The 16698-nt window shown below is 45.5% G+C and overlaps 1 protein-coding gene across 1 annotated transcript in view; it reads left to right on the top strand.

Moving 5' to 3' along the window:
• The window catches only part of zc3h3 (zinc finger CCCH-type containing 3), a 54151-nt gene extending 40174 nt beyond the window's left edge, over positions 1-13977 (top strand). The window contains exons 6-12 of the mRNA XM_076154518.1: positions 1789-1867; positions 2439-2594; positions 3221-3290; positions 7484-7615; positions 12204-12367; positions 12450-12598; positions 13814-13977. Coding sequence (XP_076010633.1) covers positions 1789-1867; positions 2439-2594; positions 3221-3290; positions 7484-7615; positions 12204-12367; positions 12450-12598; positions 13814-13845 — 782 coding nt within the window. The 3' untranslated portion in view covers positions 13846-13977. The remainder of the gene's footprint in view (positions 1-1788; positions 1868-2438; positions 2595-3220; positions 3291-7483; positions 7616-12203; positions 12368-12449; positions 12599-13813) is intronic.
• The last annotated feature ends 2721 nt before the right edge of the window (positions 13978-16698 follow it).

Here is a 16698-nt window from a genome sequence, read left to right as displayed (position 1 = left end):
ATAACACAGTTCTATTAGTGAACCCACAAGATATGTTGAGCTTTTATTGTGGAGGGCAGAACCTCTATCTCTGTGCTGTAGTGTAGAAGAAATAACAACATGGATCCAAAAGGTTCCATTCAAAGACCAACAGACTTGTAGAGAAGCACAACACCGACACAATGACACAACTTACTGTGTTTATGCGTAATAACTCTGCTGGTGCTGACTAACATGTGTTTCGATTTGTCAATAAGAGGGTTTAGTAGTCGGGTTTGGAGTCCCACACAGTCCACATCAGTGTGTATGTTGGTGTATGTGTTGGTCTGTGTGTTGGTGTGTGTGTCTGTGTTTGTGTCGGTGTGTGTGCGCTGCAGTGACACAGTGGTGTTTATTCATGTTTGTGGCTCTGTAATGGACTGAGGGGAGCCGGCTGGATTTGCCATCTGAAATAATAAAGCTGTCATCTGTCAGAGCTGAGAGGGGGAGGGTCCGGAGACCTGGACCACGCAGATTAAAGCCCGGATCTGCCCCCCCCCCCCTCCCGCTCGAGCCCCACTGTGCACTCCCTCTCCAGCACCTCAACTGAAGAGCTTCATTCTGGCAAAATTCGTGACCCGCATCCCAATAGGCTCACACCTACTATAGCATCCTCTGAAATAAAATAAAAAAGAAAGCCTCAGGTGTCTTCGCCACATTTCAGGCCCTCGTCCCCCTCATCCCCCTCACCCCCCACCAGCCTGTAACCCGGCTCCACTGACATCACAGCAGAGAGCAGCCGTGATGAGGAATGCCAACCTTACAGCCAGAAAAGTTCCAAAATTAGAGGCCTGAATAAGATCATCCACCATATGTAACCCCACACACACACACACACACACACACACACTCGCACACCTTTTCACACAGTGTTACCCGGAGCATGGGGTACATTGTGTTTATGATGTTCTCAGACGGTGCTCCACGTCACGTTTGGATTTTGCACCAGTGTGTTAAACCGCCACTAGTATAAATAACCAGCCAAATATTAGGCTGACATACACGCACACACACACACACACACACACACACACACACACACACACACACAGATACGCATTCACACACACTCACAAACTCCCACAGCTTAAATTTAACTACTGTTTCTGTCAGTAATTACTTTTAAGCCCGGTGGGACAAATCAACCTTTTACTGTGACCACAAATTTCTTGATTTCTGAGCTCAGTTTCACATATAAAATAACCAGCTTCACTGAGAATTTATTATGTGACTGCAGTATTCAGTCCATCTAGATTTATAAGCAGAAACTAAAGTGAAACTATCCAAACATGTATCAGTGTCCTTACTTAAGCTCAGATGTGGTTACAGGAAGTTTCCTTAAGGTGTTTAGTTCTTTCACGTCACTCTTTGTGTCCTATGTGACCTTTACTGGTGAAGTTCTGCTGGTTTCTAGCAGCCTGGTCTAGAGGAGAGCAGACCTGCAGCTCTGTTTACTGCTCTGTGAAGCTCCTTTTGGGGGTAAGGGGAGTTTGATGCTATCATGCTCACAGGGAGGGACTTCCTATGGTTAAGGACTGTAACTGTCCCCTTCCAGTTGCCTCTAAAGTACTTGTGACTTGTGTGGGGCTCCAGGTGTAAGCAGAGAACCCTTTTTACAGCTCATAAAACCAGTACTGTATGTGGAACAAGGCCAAACAGGGAGGAAACCAGAGATTCTGCCTCCAGTTCTTACTTAGAATGAAGTCAAACTGTTACACGTGATTGTTTGTGTTCCTGTGTGTTTTACTCGTGTCTTTTCTCCGTCATCAGGAAGGTACAACGGTCCTTTCCAGGTGTCGGCCCCGCTCTCTCCCCTGATGCGAACCTCCAGCACGCGGCACTTGGCCAAGTAGGTTCATCAGAGCGTCGAAACGAGCAACGCGCTCGTGTGAGAAGTTCTCAAGCACGAGTTGAATGGATCTACTCCATATTTTGTTGATTGAATCTTATAAGTGCTGCTCTGCACTATAAACACTAAGACAGACGAAATATTGGCAGATTTCTAAGTCAACAAAGTTCAGTCATAAGCTTATAAACCAAATGTAAGTGTTTCCATTATGTTTTTCAATTCGTACCTCTAAAGAGCATAACATGCATATCAATGGCGTTTCTAATCCAGCTTTTGTTTCTTCTCTGTCCTGCGAGTTCCACATATTTCTGCTTTTCATTGATCTCAATAATGTTGCATCAGGTAGCTGAATTTCACAGAAACGTCAATTCCATTTGGAGGAAAGTTCATCCACAGACAAAGAAGAACAGATTTGCTTGGATAAGATTTAGGAATTGCTCAAATGATTTCCAAGCAAAGAGGATTGGGACTTTTTTTCCACTTGTCGTTTGTTTTGGATCCATATGAACATTGAACACGTCACAGCAGTTAAAGGTCCTGCAGCCTGATTGTGCGACTTTTGTCCTCGCAGCCGCGCGGTGCAGCGCAGTCTGGCCATCATCAGACACGCCCGGCAGAAGAAGCTGCCCAGGCAGTACTGCATGTACTACAACCGCTTTGGCAAATGTAACCGTGGCAGCAGCTGTCCCTACATCCATGACCCGGACAAGGTGGCGGTCTGCACCAGGTAACGAGCAATACCAAATATAATACCAAATATTCTTCATCTGTATCAATTCAAATCAAGACTTTCACTCACACAAACATAGTTAAGTAAGATTTTCTAGCCTCAACAAAACACAAAAATTGTAAAACTACGGATGAGTGCGATGTTTGGGCAGACAAACGTTAACAATGGTCGATCCAAAGTGGCGTGCTTAGATCACATCTTTGTCACAAGTGCGTGACGTGTGTGACATGTCTCCACTTTCATTCCACTGTCAGAAAGTTTGGACCAGGATCTCACAATGTCCGATTGCTTATATTATATGAATTAGTGTTTAAAAAGCTGAAGACAGAAGACGTGCGCAGTGTTAGTTGACATCTGTCCACAAGTTTGTTACCCTTCTGCCCAAGCTCAAGTTTTTTTTTGTCATTGACTCAGTATTTGTAAAGGTTGCTACAGAAACAGTTTGGATTTCATTGGCAAACTAACGTAGAAACCCCGTCATAAAGATTTCTGCTGCTGTTTGTCACCTGCCCAAGATAAATCTGTTCCTCAATCTCTGCCGATCTCTTGTTTCTGCAGCGTCCTTGCAGTCTGGTGCTTTCAGCTTTAGCATCTGTTTTCTTAGTGGCTTGTGTTTCTTGCAGGTTTCTCCGTGGCACCTGCAAGCAGGCGGACGGGAGCTGTCCGTTCTCCCATAAGGTGGCTAAGGAGAAGGTAACGCCCACGTCCTACATACACACACGCGCTCACAGGCATACCTAGAGAGTGGACAACGTCATGTTTAATGGGTTTTCTCAGGACATTGCAAAGGCCAGGGGTGGGTACAGTGTGAGGGTATAAGGTGTCACAAGATCGGGTACAGTCGCAGTGGATCGTTTTCACGTTCTTGGCACGGCTCCTGTTTCCATGATAGTGGAAGGCGTGCAGGAGTGCCTGATGACGGGTTCAGCGATGTGTTTACGGTGGTGTGACAGTCCCCCACCCCCCCCCACCCCTCTACCCTCAAACCTCACCAGGGTCGTCTTTCTCCGCGGAGTTTACATGTTCATGGGTGTTTCATCCTGGTGATCCAATTACCAGTTAAGACGGGAATCACTTTCAGGACACATGTCTGTTAAAGAAAGTGTGTACCTCCAACATATCGCTATCACCATCCAATTTAGATACGTGGCAAGCAACTGACAAAGTGTAAAGACAGTTTGTCTCTTTAGATGATGTGGCACAACGGGAGACGAGATCCAATGTGATGTAAAAGTAAGTAATAATAATCATAGTTGAGAGATTTGAAATGTTTGGGTCTAACTCGTGCAGGATAAAAGGCCGAGTGTTGCAACAAAAACTTTTCTGTAATTCTTCAGAAAAACCAGGCTAACGTACTGGCAAAGTCACTTACCCACAGCCAAGAAAGACTATAACAGACATTTCAGTGAACTTTTCTTAAAGAAGCCGTAACCTTTACGCAAACTTCTAGTCCAGAGAAGTTTCTGACGAGAACTTTGATCTAAATTAGCCTAAAGATGTGTAATATAAGGCCCTCTGGCATCTACATGGTTAAGATCCGTTAAAGTGCTGATGCCCGTTTCCTTCTAAGGACGGAGATTGACTCTTAATTTAAGCCACAGTTAACTCACAAATTTGTACTTTCGGAGTCGGGCTGAATTTCGACTGACCGTAAAAATGAATCAACCTCCTGATTGAGCTGTCGGGCGGCCGGATGTATTTTTGTCAGAAGTAAACCTATTGACGTGGTTGATACAAACAAATTACAACTTCCTCTTCTTTTGTGTTGTCATGGTTACACACCATATTGTTCTGTATTCTAAAACATCTTCATTGGATTTTGTCAATGGACTGAGGAGGTCGTGCTTGCACAGTGTGAGCAAATTTCACACGTAAATTAATTTTCCGCCAATGACACGATCTTATAAAATGGTCCAGTGTGTTCCAGGCCTAATGCGTCACTGGACCTTCTCCACCTCATCGTCGACGCACCATGTTGTCGGGTGTTCATGTGCAGAGAATCAAACCCGGATGAGCGATTCTAAAAAAAAATGGCCTGCGTGTGTTAAAGCAAACCAGTTTCATTTCCAAATCCTGTGACGCGGAACACGACCGTGGCCTCAGACATGCAGACAGACACCTCATCACACCTCAGCGAACCAAACCTCCTCAGACCACATTAGCACATTATCAGGTACACCTGTACAATCCCATCCAGTGCAATCCGGTCCTGCAGCCCTGCGGTGACCCGTGTGTCCTGTGTCGGACAGGTGTTGATTTATCCCCGTGCTCATTTTTCAGGCCATATTTTCTGGAGTGGTGATGTATCGGACCAGATTAGTCAGAGGTGTTCGCTTACTTTAATGCAATCAGACACGACCTGCAGACTCTCAACGCACCACGGAGTTCCATAGGATGATCTATACGCACTGTAGCAAAATGTCCTCAATCAGATCAGCAAGACACAACGTACAACTTTGTCGAGTGATGTAACTTTGATCCCTAATCTGGATATTTTAGACAACGTGTTTCACCACTGCAACATATTTAATATCTTAAGCCTCTTTTTCTCTTCTCTCTCTCTCCCTCGATTTCTCTATTGCTCTGTCTATACAGTACATATACAGTATATATATATATATATATATACTGTATATGTACTGTGTATATGTATACTGTATGTATGTGTGTGTGTGTATAATTGGCGCATTGAATTTAAGAGCTTTCGTCTATTTTTATACATTAGCACTTTGTGTAGTATATGTATTAACGTTCATGTAAATGTACCGTGTGTGTGCTTGCACCTTTGCATGTGTTTGTGTGTCCATGCGTGTGTTTGTGTGTGTTGTCCGTTTAGGGGAAAGTGCAGATGCTCAAAAGGGAAAGCTGTTTTTTTCTTTCACTTTTATTTTTTCCCAGAGATAAACAACCTCAGAACAGGTGTCCCGCCTCACCCCTCACACACACACACACACACACAAATACACACACACACACACACAATGCCCTGCACCTGTGTGGGTTGTCACAGTGCTGCCCCTAAGTGCTGAGAGCCCAGCTGTCTGTTTGTAATGCCACCTCTCCAACTGCCCCACCTGCCCCAGAGCACCCCTCCCACCCCCACACCCCCCCTCCACAGGATACTACTGCTCCCGTTTCACATGGACCCTTAAACAGGTCTGTGAGGGGGTCGTGCTCCCAGCTATCTGAACCTGATCCAGGGACAGTAGTGTGGATAGTCCAGCCCCACCCCACCCCTCCTCCTCCTCCTCCTCCCACAAATAACTCGAAACCAGAGACCCCCCCCCCTCCCCTGGCAAGCCCCTCCACCGCTGGCCCAAAGGAGGCGTCCGTGCACACATGCAGCACATAAACACATCATGGAGCTGGACAAGCTGCAGCCTGGATAAATATTTCTGTAGCAGTTAATTAGGTAGAACTGATGCCCCCCCCCCCCACACACACACACACACACACACACACAGACACACCAGACACACACGCAAAAAACAGACCCCCCTTCCCCCCGTCTTTGCACTGTAAAACATCAACTTCACAAAATGCAAACAAGAAAATCTTATTAATATTTACCCTTATTATTAATTTTACCCTTTGCAGTCTTAAGAAGTTTAAGAAGTTTTCTTGAATTTCTCCGCAAAACAATTAGCCAAGATTCAGGAGGTATATAATAAGATTATATTATTAATTTAGTCATTCTCAACTTAATAGTTTAATTGCTGTTGCAGTTTTCATTGATTAATCATTTAAAAACCTAAGTACAATAAGTAGAGACATAATGTATTCAATTTTCTTTTTAAATTTTAAGTACAAAAGTTAAGAAGAATCCCATTTTTCCTCACGTACAGTTTTTAAGATTTTTATTTCTTTTTTTTTTTCCATATTAGTATTTATATTTTCCCTGCCATTTCTTAAGACGACATTCAACACACACTTCCTGTGTAACTTAGTGAGGTGTTTCAAACCTGTAAATGGTCATAATTATTTAATGAATCACTAACATTTAACAAAGTGGACTTGAGTAACTGGAGGCCAGTCTGGTGACACAGAAGTCGAGCTTCTTTCTGCTCTGCGCTTTTTTTGCAGTGTGCCTGTGAAGCCGCTGGTCAGTATATTTAGCTCGGTATCCACCAGGCTCGCCCGCACTCCCGTAGATCCCTGCACAACCGCACACATGCTGTCAGGACGCACATTCACTCTCACTCTGCTGCTGTCAACTGCAATTAAGGTCATTTAGCTGCTCGCCGTGTGACAGATGACTTGGCACACCGACTCGTCTGACTGTGTGTGTCTGTGCGTGTTTGTGTATGCGTGTGCATGTGTGCCCAGCGGTGCCGCAGTGTTTAGGGCCGCTTGTCTGTTTACAAACTCCTATAATCTCCTGCTTTCATCACGGCTGCTGCTGCTGCCGTCACAGCTTCCTCTTCCCTCCTCCGTGCAGAGCGGGAAGCCAACGATCATTCATAGTTTACTGAAACACAATCAAGCTCTGATCTGAATTTGTTTACATCATTGTATAGAAGTGTGTCATGTGTTCTTCTTTCCTTTTCTTGGACATTTGTTTCTTTTTCTCTACTTCTTGTTTTTTTTTCATTGCTTCCCTTTTTCCTTCTTCCTTTTCTTTATTTCTTTCCTTCCCTTCCATCTTTCCTTTGTCCTTCTCTCTGCCTCTCTCTTTCCTTTCTTGGTTTCTTGTCTTCCCTTTCTGTCTATTCTTTACCTCCTTCTTTCCCTCCTCCCTTTCTTTCTTCATCAGCCGGTCTTGTACTGACTTAAAGAATGTAAGGTGTTTTTTGCCATCATAACTGAAATAAAAAAGTGACATCTTTCCATTTCTGCTTCTCTCTCATCCTTCTTCCCCTCTCTCCTCCCCTTCCTCCCTCCTACAGATGCCGGTGTGCTCCTACTTCCTAAAGGGAATCTGTAACAACAGCGACTGTCCTTACAGTCACGTCTACGTGTCCCGCAAGGCCGCAGTCTGTCAGGACTTTGTCAAAGGCTACTGCCCTGAGGGAGAGAAGGTACCTACCACACACAAACACACACGCACACACACATTCACACACACACTCCATCAGCTTCCAAAGAGTGTCAGAGATGCTTTATGTTTTTGATTTATGAGCTTCCTCTCTTCGTCTGGACACTTATTGGAATGAAAGGAAGAATAAAGTCACAGTACTCACAGTTACTACAGGCTGCTGATAGCACTGGTGTGAGAGAAGTGAAAGCGTTAGCCTTTATTCCTGTTTATTGTATAAATCATTATGAAATTACAAAGACACACAAAGAGTTCTGGTATGTGTCAAATGTAAACGTAGTATTACTGCATTCAGGTAAGAACCCACCCTCTGAAGTAAGGCCCAGCGTTGATTCTACAACAAAATACTACGACTGGAATGTAACTGAGGCTTAGATAAACAAGTATTTTGGTAACTAGAACACACACACACACACACACACACACGCATACACACACACTCTCACTGAGGGACAGCTGCAGGGGCTGATGGTCTGTAATGACATAGCTGCAGTGTCTGAGTGACACTTTGAGGACCTGATGGGTGACAGAGAGTGACTGGACATTTAAGACACACACACGCACACGTCCCTCATGTACACTTCAAGCAAAGCAACACACACTCTGTCCCGTCTTGTCCTCCAAAGGATGTCTTAAACAAAGGTTCCCAAACTGTGTCTCCAGTCCACACACGCTGTCCAACACATCCACCATTAACAGATCCCCTCTCTCTCTCTCTCTCTCTGTCTCTCTCTCCCACTCTCTCTCTCTCTGCCCCCCCCCCCCCCCCACTTGCTGTCTCTCTCTCTTCCCCCTCTCTCTCTCCCACTGTCTCTCTTTGTCACTCCCCCTGTCTCACTATCTCTCTCCCCCCTTCTCTGTCTCTCCCCCCCCTCTCTCTCTCCCCCCTTTCCTGTCTCCCCCTCCTCCTCATTTAGGAGCGAGTGTGAAACAGATGCTTTTTCACACTGTCAGACCTCATTTAAATGGTGCACGGGGAAATGAGGATATAGAAAACAAAAGGGATATTAATATTTATTCTATTAGCTGAAGTGCTTAGGTCTGTGATTTTCCCCCTGTGTGTGTGTGTGTGTGTGTGTGTCTGTGTGTGTGTTTGTGCTGGTACGTGTGTGTGTGTTTATGGAGCACTGCGCCGCGCGGCTCTGGCGGCTCTGTGATGGATAGCAGGCAGTAATTATAGATGGGAAAAATGCTGAGGATGGCACTACGGGCAGACACACCAGCAGCTCAGGGGTTAAGTCCGCTCCATCTTCATCCTCCTCCTCCCCTCAGACTTCTCCCCATCCTGTCTTTGTCTCATTTTAATTGTCTCTCTGCTGTCTTTACTGCATGGCGTTCACCAGCGTCTGTTTTCACTCATTCATTACATCATGTCTTCTTCTGTCTCCGTCTCGTCTTCTGGAGTTTGACCTTTTTTTCGTTTCAGTTCCACCCTGTACCCGCTCATGTACCCTGAAGACGTCCCGCACAGACACATACACACACACTGAGAGCATTGTTTGTCCACCAATGCAGCAGGAATGAATGAACAGGAGGAATCGTCACGATTAATTGTTTGTTATGGACTACTATTATTATTAATTAAAGTTAATAACGGAAATCCATTAAAGTCGCACCTAATTGATTATTCGGCAATGTGGCGAAAGCAAACACGACCTTTGACCCGATGCTAAGATAAGTGCCAACAACCAGGCAGATTGTTGTCAAAGTCGTTTCCCACGTTTATTATATTATTATTTATCCCACTAATTATGAATAGTTTGGATTGTGAGTGAGCAGCTGTAATGTCTCTGTTACAGGGTCAACACGGCCGCTCGGTTAAAGCTTTTTTTGATATACCAGGCTCAAAATTTATCAATCAACCCTCTTCAACAGACAGTGCTGGTAACCATGGTGGAATGTGTCCAACATGACAACATGAATTACCACATTAAACCTACAACATGAATCACCTGAAGACAGTATGTAGTATTTGACGTGTGTTTATGATTTGACCTGGACGTCATGCCAAACCAATCGATCAATAATCCATCTAGCATGCTTTTGATGTGCGTAGCCTGATGGTCTGGCTGTGCTCTGCTGTGGGGCGTCAGCTGAACGCCCCCCCCCCGCCCCGCTCCTCCTGCTGGTGAATGTGCTGACTCCTCCTGGTTTGGGCCCAGCAGAGCTCTAATAGGCCCCAGAGACGTCCCAGCTTTCCTTAAATCAAGTGGAAAATTGTTAACTTGGTGTGGGATAAAGATGTTCTGTCCACTTTGGCACTTTTTCCTCCACCCATTTTCCACCTCTCTCTCTCTCTCTCGCTCCCTCCTCCCCCCCCCCCCCCCCCCCCCCCTCTCTTCCTCTCTTTATGAAAATGAGGATGTATGGGGCAGTGGGGAGTGGATGGAGCTTTTACAGTCGATTTCTTTACTTTCCCTTTCCTTCACCATTTAAGTGCTCTGGCGTTGTTAACTCCTCCCGCTCCGTCTCACTCAAGTCACTTTTTTCTACATGTATGTACGTGTTTACCTCCACCAAAGCATGTTGTGTTTTTGCGGCTTTGTTGGTTTGCACCGTGTGTTTATCAGCACCATTATTCAAAACCTTAAGTAGCAGTTTTCATGCTTGGTTGCCAGGTTGGTCGTGATCAAGGGATGAACCCAGTACAGTTTATGTACCTGTCGGCCTGATGGTGGCACTGTAACCATAAGTCAGAGGGTTGAGGTTCTTCGGTGCCTGGATTCTTCGGGTCTATCCGCATCTGTGCACATTAGCCCCGCCCATATTTGCCTCACTAGCTTTTCCAAAGGTTTGATTATTTTGATTTCGATAAGTTTTCCTCCTTCTGCATGTAGAATGTCTGGACAAGCCAGACACAAATTTTACCCTTTGTTTTTTTATTTTCACTACTGCTTGAATGATTGGCTGCCACAGTTGAGGCGACCTGGCTCATTCTGGACAAAGTGCTGTATCTCATGAATGAGTAGACCGTAACCAAACTTACACAACAACTGAAACATCAGTCAACCTTATTGATGGAACTGGCGAATATCCAGTACAATTTTCTAAAGAGGACAAACCAACTTAGTGCACTTGCTTGGCCAACATAAAACTGGTGGAAATGTATTTTCTGAATAAAAAGGATAATGCGAGCGTAATGATGTCATGTGGCATCCCAGCTGTCTCTATTTTGGACGCGGCTGCACCGTGGAACCAGGCAGTAGCGGACTGAGAGGGAAATCAAAACGTTTCTCAATCTCATACACAAGATATACATAAGCGTAATGTTAGACAGCAATCCGCAGCGGAATCCAAGCGTGTACCAGGGCCAGGGGCCGCAATGAATGCTGGGACATCAAGGCTGCAGGAACGCGAGCGTGAGGGCCGAGTGGCTGGGGTCCAGTCCAGGTCGACCAAGAGCTCACACTGTTCCTGGAAAATCCATCTCAAGATCCCTGTCCACACACACACAGACACACACACGCACACACACACTATTTCTGGACCAGTCTTCTTCCCTGTCCCACTCTCCTCACCCCTCCACACACACTCTCTCTCTCTCTCTCTCTCTGACACACGCACACACACACACACACTCGTCACTGCCTGCACCCCAGAGTGAATATAATTAGCTTTTCTGACAGGTGGGAGGGATCGGATCTCGTGGAGAATGAAGCTACCAATTTACACCCGTATTACACTGTCATACACACTCGCTTGCAAACATGCATGTGAGAGCTCACTCGCCCGCTCGCTTGTGCACAATGCTCGCAGAGTGACGCTCGCACTGACCCACTTGCTCAACCTGCACATTAAAGGAAATCCTGGAAGGAAAGCAAGTTGGTTGAAGTCTTTACCATTTTTAGCGGGTAAAAGAAGAAGGACACAGCACGTTAGAGTTTCTGAAAACGCGGCTTACGAGTCCTACGTTTAGCGTTCCTCCACTGAACACATCCTCATCACATATGCTCGTCTGCCACTTGGAAGTGACTAGTAACTATGTAGTGTCTCTGTCCAACTACATGTCTAAATCTCAGACTGGCGACGTGACGGGTTTTGGAACGTCTTTTGGACAGTCAGCATGTTTCTCTAGACTGTCAACTCTGATGATTCTAAATCAGCGGTGGGAAACCTTTTCCCTATTGCGGGCCATTTTGATTTTAGCATCAGCCTTCAGGACCCATACAAAATTATTAAACGCGCTTCGAAATTTGCGCCGCGATTGAACCCAAAACCTTTGTTGACGAGGAGTATGCTTGAAACTTGCGGTATGCCGTCATCGAAAGAGCCATAATTGTCCCGCGGAGGTTCCCCACCCCTGCTCTAAATGGTCAATAGGAAGACGGTGCGCCTCTTACTGCTTGATTGATTGAGTCATCAGATGGAAGTGAAACTGAAAGTGTGAGCTGTTATTCCCCTTCATCGTACAAATAAGAATTCCTAACGACTCTTCCTCCTCTCCTAACTTTTGCACTGTTTTCCCTGCGTACATTAGACGCATGTGTATAAATGTAATGGAAGAGGGAAATGTTTATGTTGCATTGTGTCACTTTATACACATTTATGACATTTGCGTCTCTGACTCGCAGTGCAAGAAGAAACACACTCTGCTGTGTCCAGACTTCTCCAAGAGCGGCTCGTGTCCCCGTGGCACCCGATGTAAGCTGCAGCACCGCCAACAACCCAAACGGAACGCTCCACCCGGCCACCCCCCCGCGGCCAAGAGAGCTCGCGGCAAGGATGCAATCAAGAGGTCAGAGCTCCAGGTCACGCTGTGCAGTGACGTACAGCAGGTAGCATCAGACTTTCACTCTCGGGTCTCCTCTTTGTTCTAGGCCCCGCCTCTCCATCTCCATGCCAGAGGCTCATGGCTCTCAGGCACTACCACAGACTCCTACCAGGGGTCCTCTGGAGCTGCCGTCCTTCATCTCCCTCTCCAGCTCCCCAGAGGAGGCAGACACACCAGACAGGCTGCAGGTTAAAGGTGATCTAGCGATCAGGCCCAAGCTCTCTCTGAGTTCCCTCACCTGCTGTTAAACTGGAGGAACTCGTTCTAGCTCTAACTCAATCGTCTTTTTTGTCATTTTTTAGCCAATAAACTTCTGTGTGGCTCCTTGGGCACCATTTCACTCTTTCACACCTCAAACACATGTATTCTTAGTACATATGGTCTTATCTGTGTATGTATGTATGCATTCAGCAGGCTATGATGATGATGATGATGATGATGATGATGATGATGCGTAGCGTGGTGTCATGGTGCTCAGTGGTAATAATATTTAGATTTTGAGCCGGTGGAGGCACAGCTGAGCTCTCTGTTGACAGACTTGACTGATAGAGGATTATGAGAGGCTGCCTTCCTCCTCCTCCTCCTCCTCCCACCAGGCGTGACTGCCCACCTGCTCCTGCCTGCTGGACACACACACACACACTCTGTCACATCATCGTGTTACCTCACAGCATTCCTTCTTTCTACTCATGTTTGTCCCTTAAATGGAGTTTTGTAGACCAACCAGTGGTTTTAAACTGAATGTTTTATTTAAAACAAACTGCTAAAGGGAATCAGTTTTTTCATTTTTAATCTTTTTTTCCTCTGGATTTTATCCGAGCAGTTGTATTTTTTGTTTCTCTGTTTTTTTGCGTTTTTTTTTTCTATATTTTTTTGAAATTGAGTTGAAAATCAAGAACGCTCAACAATTATTCCAAAAAAAGGCCGAAATTTTGCATGCAAGGCAGAAATGTCAAATTTTAGTCGCCCAGTCGAGTTAACGTTGCAGTTTTACCCGACCTGTTGATCACACACACAAACACGAGTCAGAGTCGAGAGTTACACATTCATGTAAATACTGTTTAAGACCCAACTGATCAATTCTGATCCTCTTTATTCATTTGCTTTCTAACAAAATGTCCTTCAAACTCGACGATGTGACTCATCACCAGATCCTGAATCAAAGTTTAGCTTTGACAAAATTGCTCCAAGAGTAGTAAATCCAGAGACCAAAAACCTTCTAGCTCAAACCTTAGTTTCAAAATGTTTCATGTCTCAAGAGGTGATGGTCTAATGGGACAAATCATTTCATTCATCTTTCCTGCTTTCTCTCTTGAGTTCTCCTGAAACAAGTTGTCTTCAGGTTAAGGCAGAAAGGTGGAACTTTGTGTTCTGTGCCTGATTGTGTTTCTTGTCTGTGTTGGTCCACAGAGAAGAAGCTGCAGATCAAGCCGCGGCTATAACTTCACCAGGCGCCGGAGGTGAGGGGCTCCTCGCCGCCTGAAGGCGTCTGTCAAGCTGTTTTAATGTTTACATCTTTTTCCTTCACGATGTGTTTTGTACATTTTAATAAGACAAATAAAGCCTCAGCCCTTTACTGCGTTATGTCATGGGTTCTTTGTGGCCGTCCAGACGTCAGCGCTGTGTGAGTGTTTATAGGTGACCAGCGTGTTTCTGTTTTGGTCTTTTGAGTCCCCGGAGACGAGAGCTTTCCTGGGCAAGGTGGTGACAGGACCAGCACGCTGGGCTGCCATCCTCGAGACACACTAGCGCACAATGACATCATCATCGCTGAGGGTGTGTGTGTGTGTGTGTGTGTGTGTGTGTGTGTGTGTGTGTGTGTGTGTGTGTGTGTGTGTGTGTGTGTGTGCGTGCTGCGTGTGCGTGTGTGTGCGCGCAGTAATTATCTTCTCCGGTGCTTGGCGACTGAGGTGTTATGACACACATTTGGAGCTCAGTCTGACTAATGAGCTCAAAGTGGTTTTGGATTTCTCAACTTTTTCTGCTTCCTGTCACTCCAAACAAACATTTTCCTTCACGAAAAATCCTGTTGAGTTCCGTCAATGTGAGTTCCGTATGTCCAAACACATGTCAAACCTTCTGTTAATAAATGTTTTCCTTTTATTGAAACTTCATGTAAACACCATGATTAGATGGAAGTTGGGACAAGCAGATGTACTAGTGTGAGATTATACGATTGTAAATGTAATTTGTGTGGTGAATGCGGCGCTAGGCGAGCTAGTCGTCTCTAACGTTTACCTCAGCTAGCAGCGTCACAGATGGTGCTCTTAGTGTTTGCGTGGCCGAGTCCCTTTCCGTAATGCTCACGTTCTATACGTTCACACACTCAATGTTCTCTCCTCTGTGTGACCTTGCTGATGTTTTTGCTTGGAAAGAGCAGACGACCTGCAGACCTGTTAAGTGAAGGTCAAATATCTACAGAGTGACACAAGTTCAGGACGATAATGACATTTTGGAAACATGCCGGCATATCGCTAAAGATATTATAAATAATTAGATTTTGATTTTATTTCCAATTAAATTTTACTGATTTTGAGGCCCCCTAGTGTGTTTCATTGTGAACTACATCCATCGGTGTTTCTCTAGTTTTTTGTTGACGTTTTAAAGCAATCTGACCCGAAAACCTTGACTGTGTGTGTGTGTGTGTGTGTGTGTGAGAGAGAGAGAGAGAGTGAGAGAATACAGAGCTGTCGAGCATGGAGCTCTGGAAAAAATTGTTTTTTGGACAAAAAAAAAAAAAAAAACGGCGATGCAGTTATCAATAACACACACTGGGGGTCTCCAAAAACAGCACAGTGCTGATTAAAATGTAATCTATAAGAAATCCAAGAAAACAATTCTGTCAAAAAAACAATTTTCCAAGAATTACTTAACAATTATGGAATATTGAAAAGAATCCTCACACAGCAGCTTTGTCGGGTGTTGAACACAGCTTTGGAGCTTTGTGTGTGTGTGTGTGTGTGTGTGTATTGACAGCAGCAGTGAGATGGAGAGCTCGACATGTTTGTGAGAAAAGCCAGGAGACAGGGAGCCATCACTCTTCTCTCCTCCTCCTCACCGCTTCCTCCTCCTCCTCCTCTGCGCTGAAGACGTAAGTGCCTTAGACAGATGTCTGCTGCCTCCTGTCTAAAACCTCAACGCCAGCTGCTGAGCTCGGCAAACTCTAATTAAGATCAATATTTCAATTTTTAGTAAAAGCGCACGAGACGCAGAGAAGACGGAGCGAAAGAAATCAGAGACAAAAGAGAAAGGTCAACTGTGATTCTTCTTCTCCTGTGTGTGTGTGTGTGTGTGTGTGTGTGTGCGTGCATGCTTGTGTGTGTGTATGTGCGTACGTGTGTGTGCCCCATCTCCTCCTAAATAAGAGGTATAAACACAAACTAATTACACACACACACTTTCTCTCATCAATAAAACATTGGGTTGTTACTAATTGGAAGCAGTGAAGATCATTTAGCTCAGTAACACTGAAGTACCACAGGACAGACAGGAGGACAGAAGGACAGTACTCTGCTCCAGGTAGTACTTTGTTATGCATCATACTACATGAAGGATACAGGGACAGTAAAAGGAAAAAAGAAAGGCGGGAAATGCATGAAGGGAACAAGAAGAGAGAAAGAAAGGAAGAAGGAATGGAAAGATGATGATGATAAACACAGTGTTGTGTTGTGTAGAAGACGGGTGTGTGCGAGTGTATGTGTGTGTTCACGCATTTGTGTGTGGGCGCATGTGTGTGTGCGCGCATGTGTGTGTGCGTATGTGTGTGTGTGTGTGCATATGTGTGTATATGTGTGTGTGCATGCGTGTGTTTGTGCGTGCGTGTGTTTGTGTGTGTGTGTGTGTCTGCATGCATGTGTTATGTGTGTGTGTGTGGGTGTGTGTGCATGCTTGTGTTTGTGTGTGTGTGTGTCTCTTGTGTGTGTGTGTGTTTGCATGCATGTGTTTATGTGTGTGTGTGTGTGTGTGTGTGTTTGCATGCATGTGTTTATGTGTGTGTGTGTGTGTGTGCCCTCAGCTTCTCCTCTCCGTGGATCAAATCTCTCTCCGTGCTGCGTTGCGTACGTGGACTTAGAGCCTTTGAGCTCCTGAGCGGCGTTAAACCCTCACCTCCTCTCAGCCTCTGGACGTCTTTGGCTGTGGCGTTTGTCCTGCTGAATGGCGTGGAGCCGCGGCGTGCTGATGTCCGTGCGGCCTTGGCGCAGGAAGTGCAGCGGCAGCAGCGACGCCACACAATGAAAACCCTGAGCAGAAGAATTTGGGTGCACGGGCCTGAATGGAGCCCAGGAGAGCCTCTT

Source organism: Genypterus blacodes, unplaced genomic scaffold (genome assembly GCF_046128005.1).
Source record: "Genypterus blacodes isolate CSIRO-AG114 ecotype Tasmania unplaced genomic scaffold, CSIRO-AGI_Gbla_v1 ptg000062l_1, whole genome shotgun sequence".
In the NCBI taxonomy this organism is placed as follows: Eukaryota; Metazoa; Chordata; class Actinopteri; order Ophidiiformes; family Ophidiidae; genus Genypterus; species Genypterus blacodes.
Note: the sequence above shows the minus strand (reverse complement) of the source record. Positions and strands in the feature narration are given on the sequence as shown.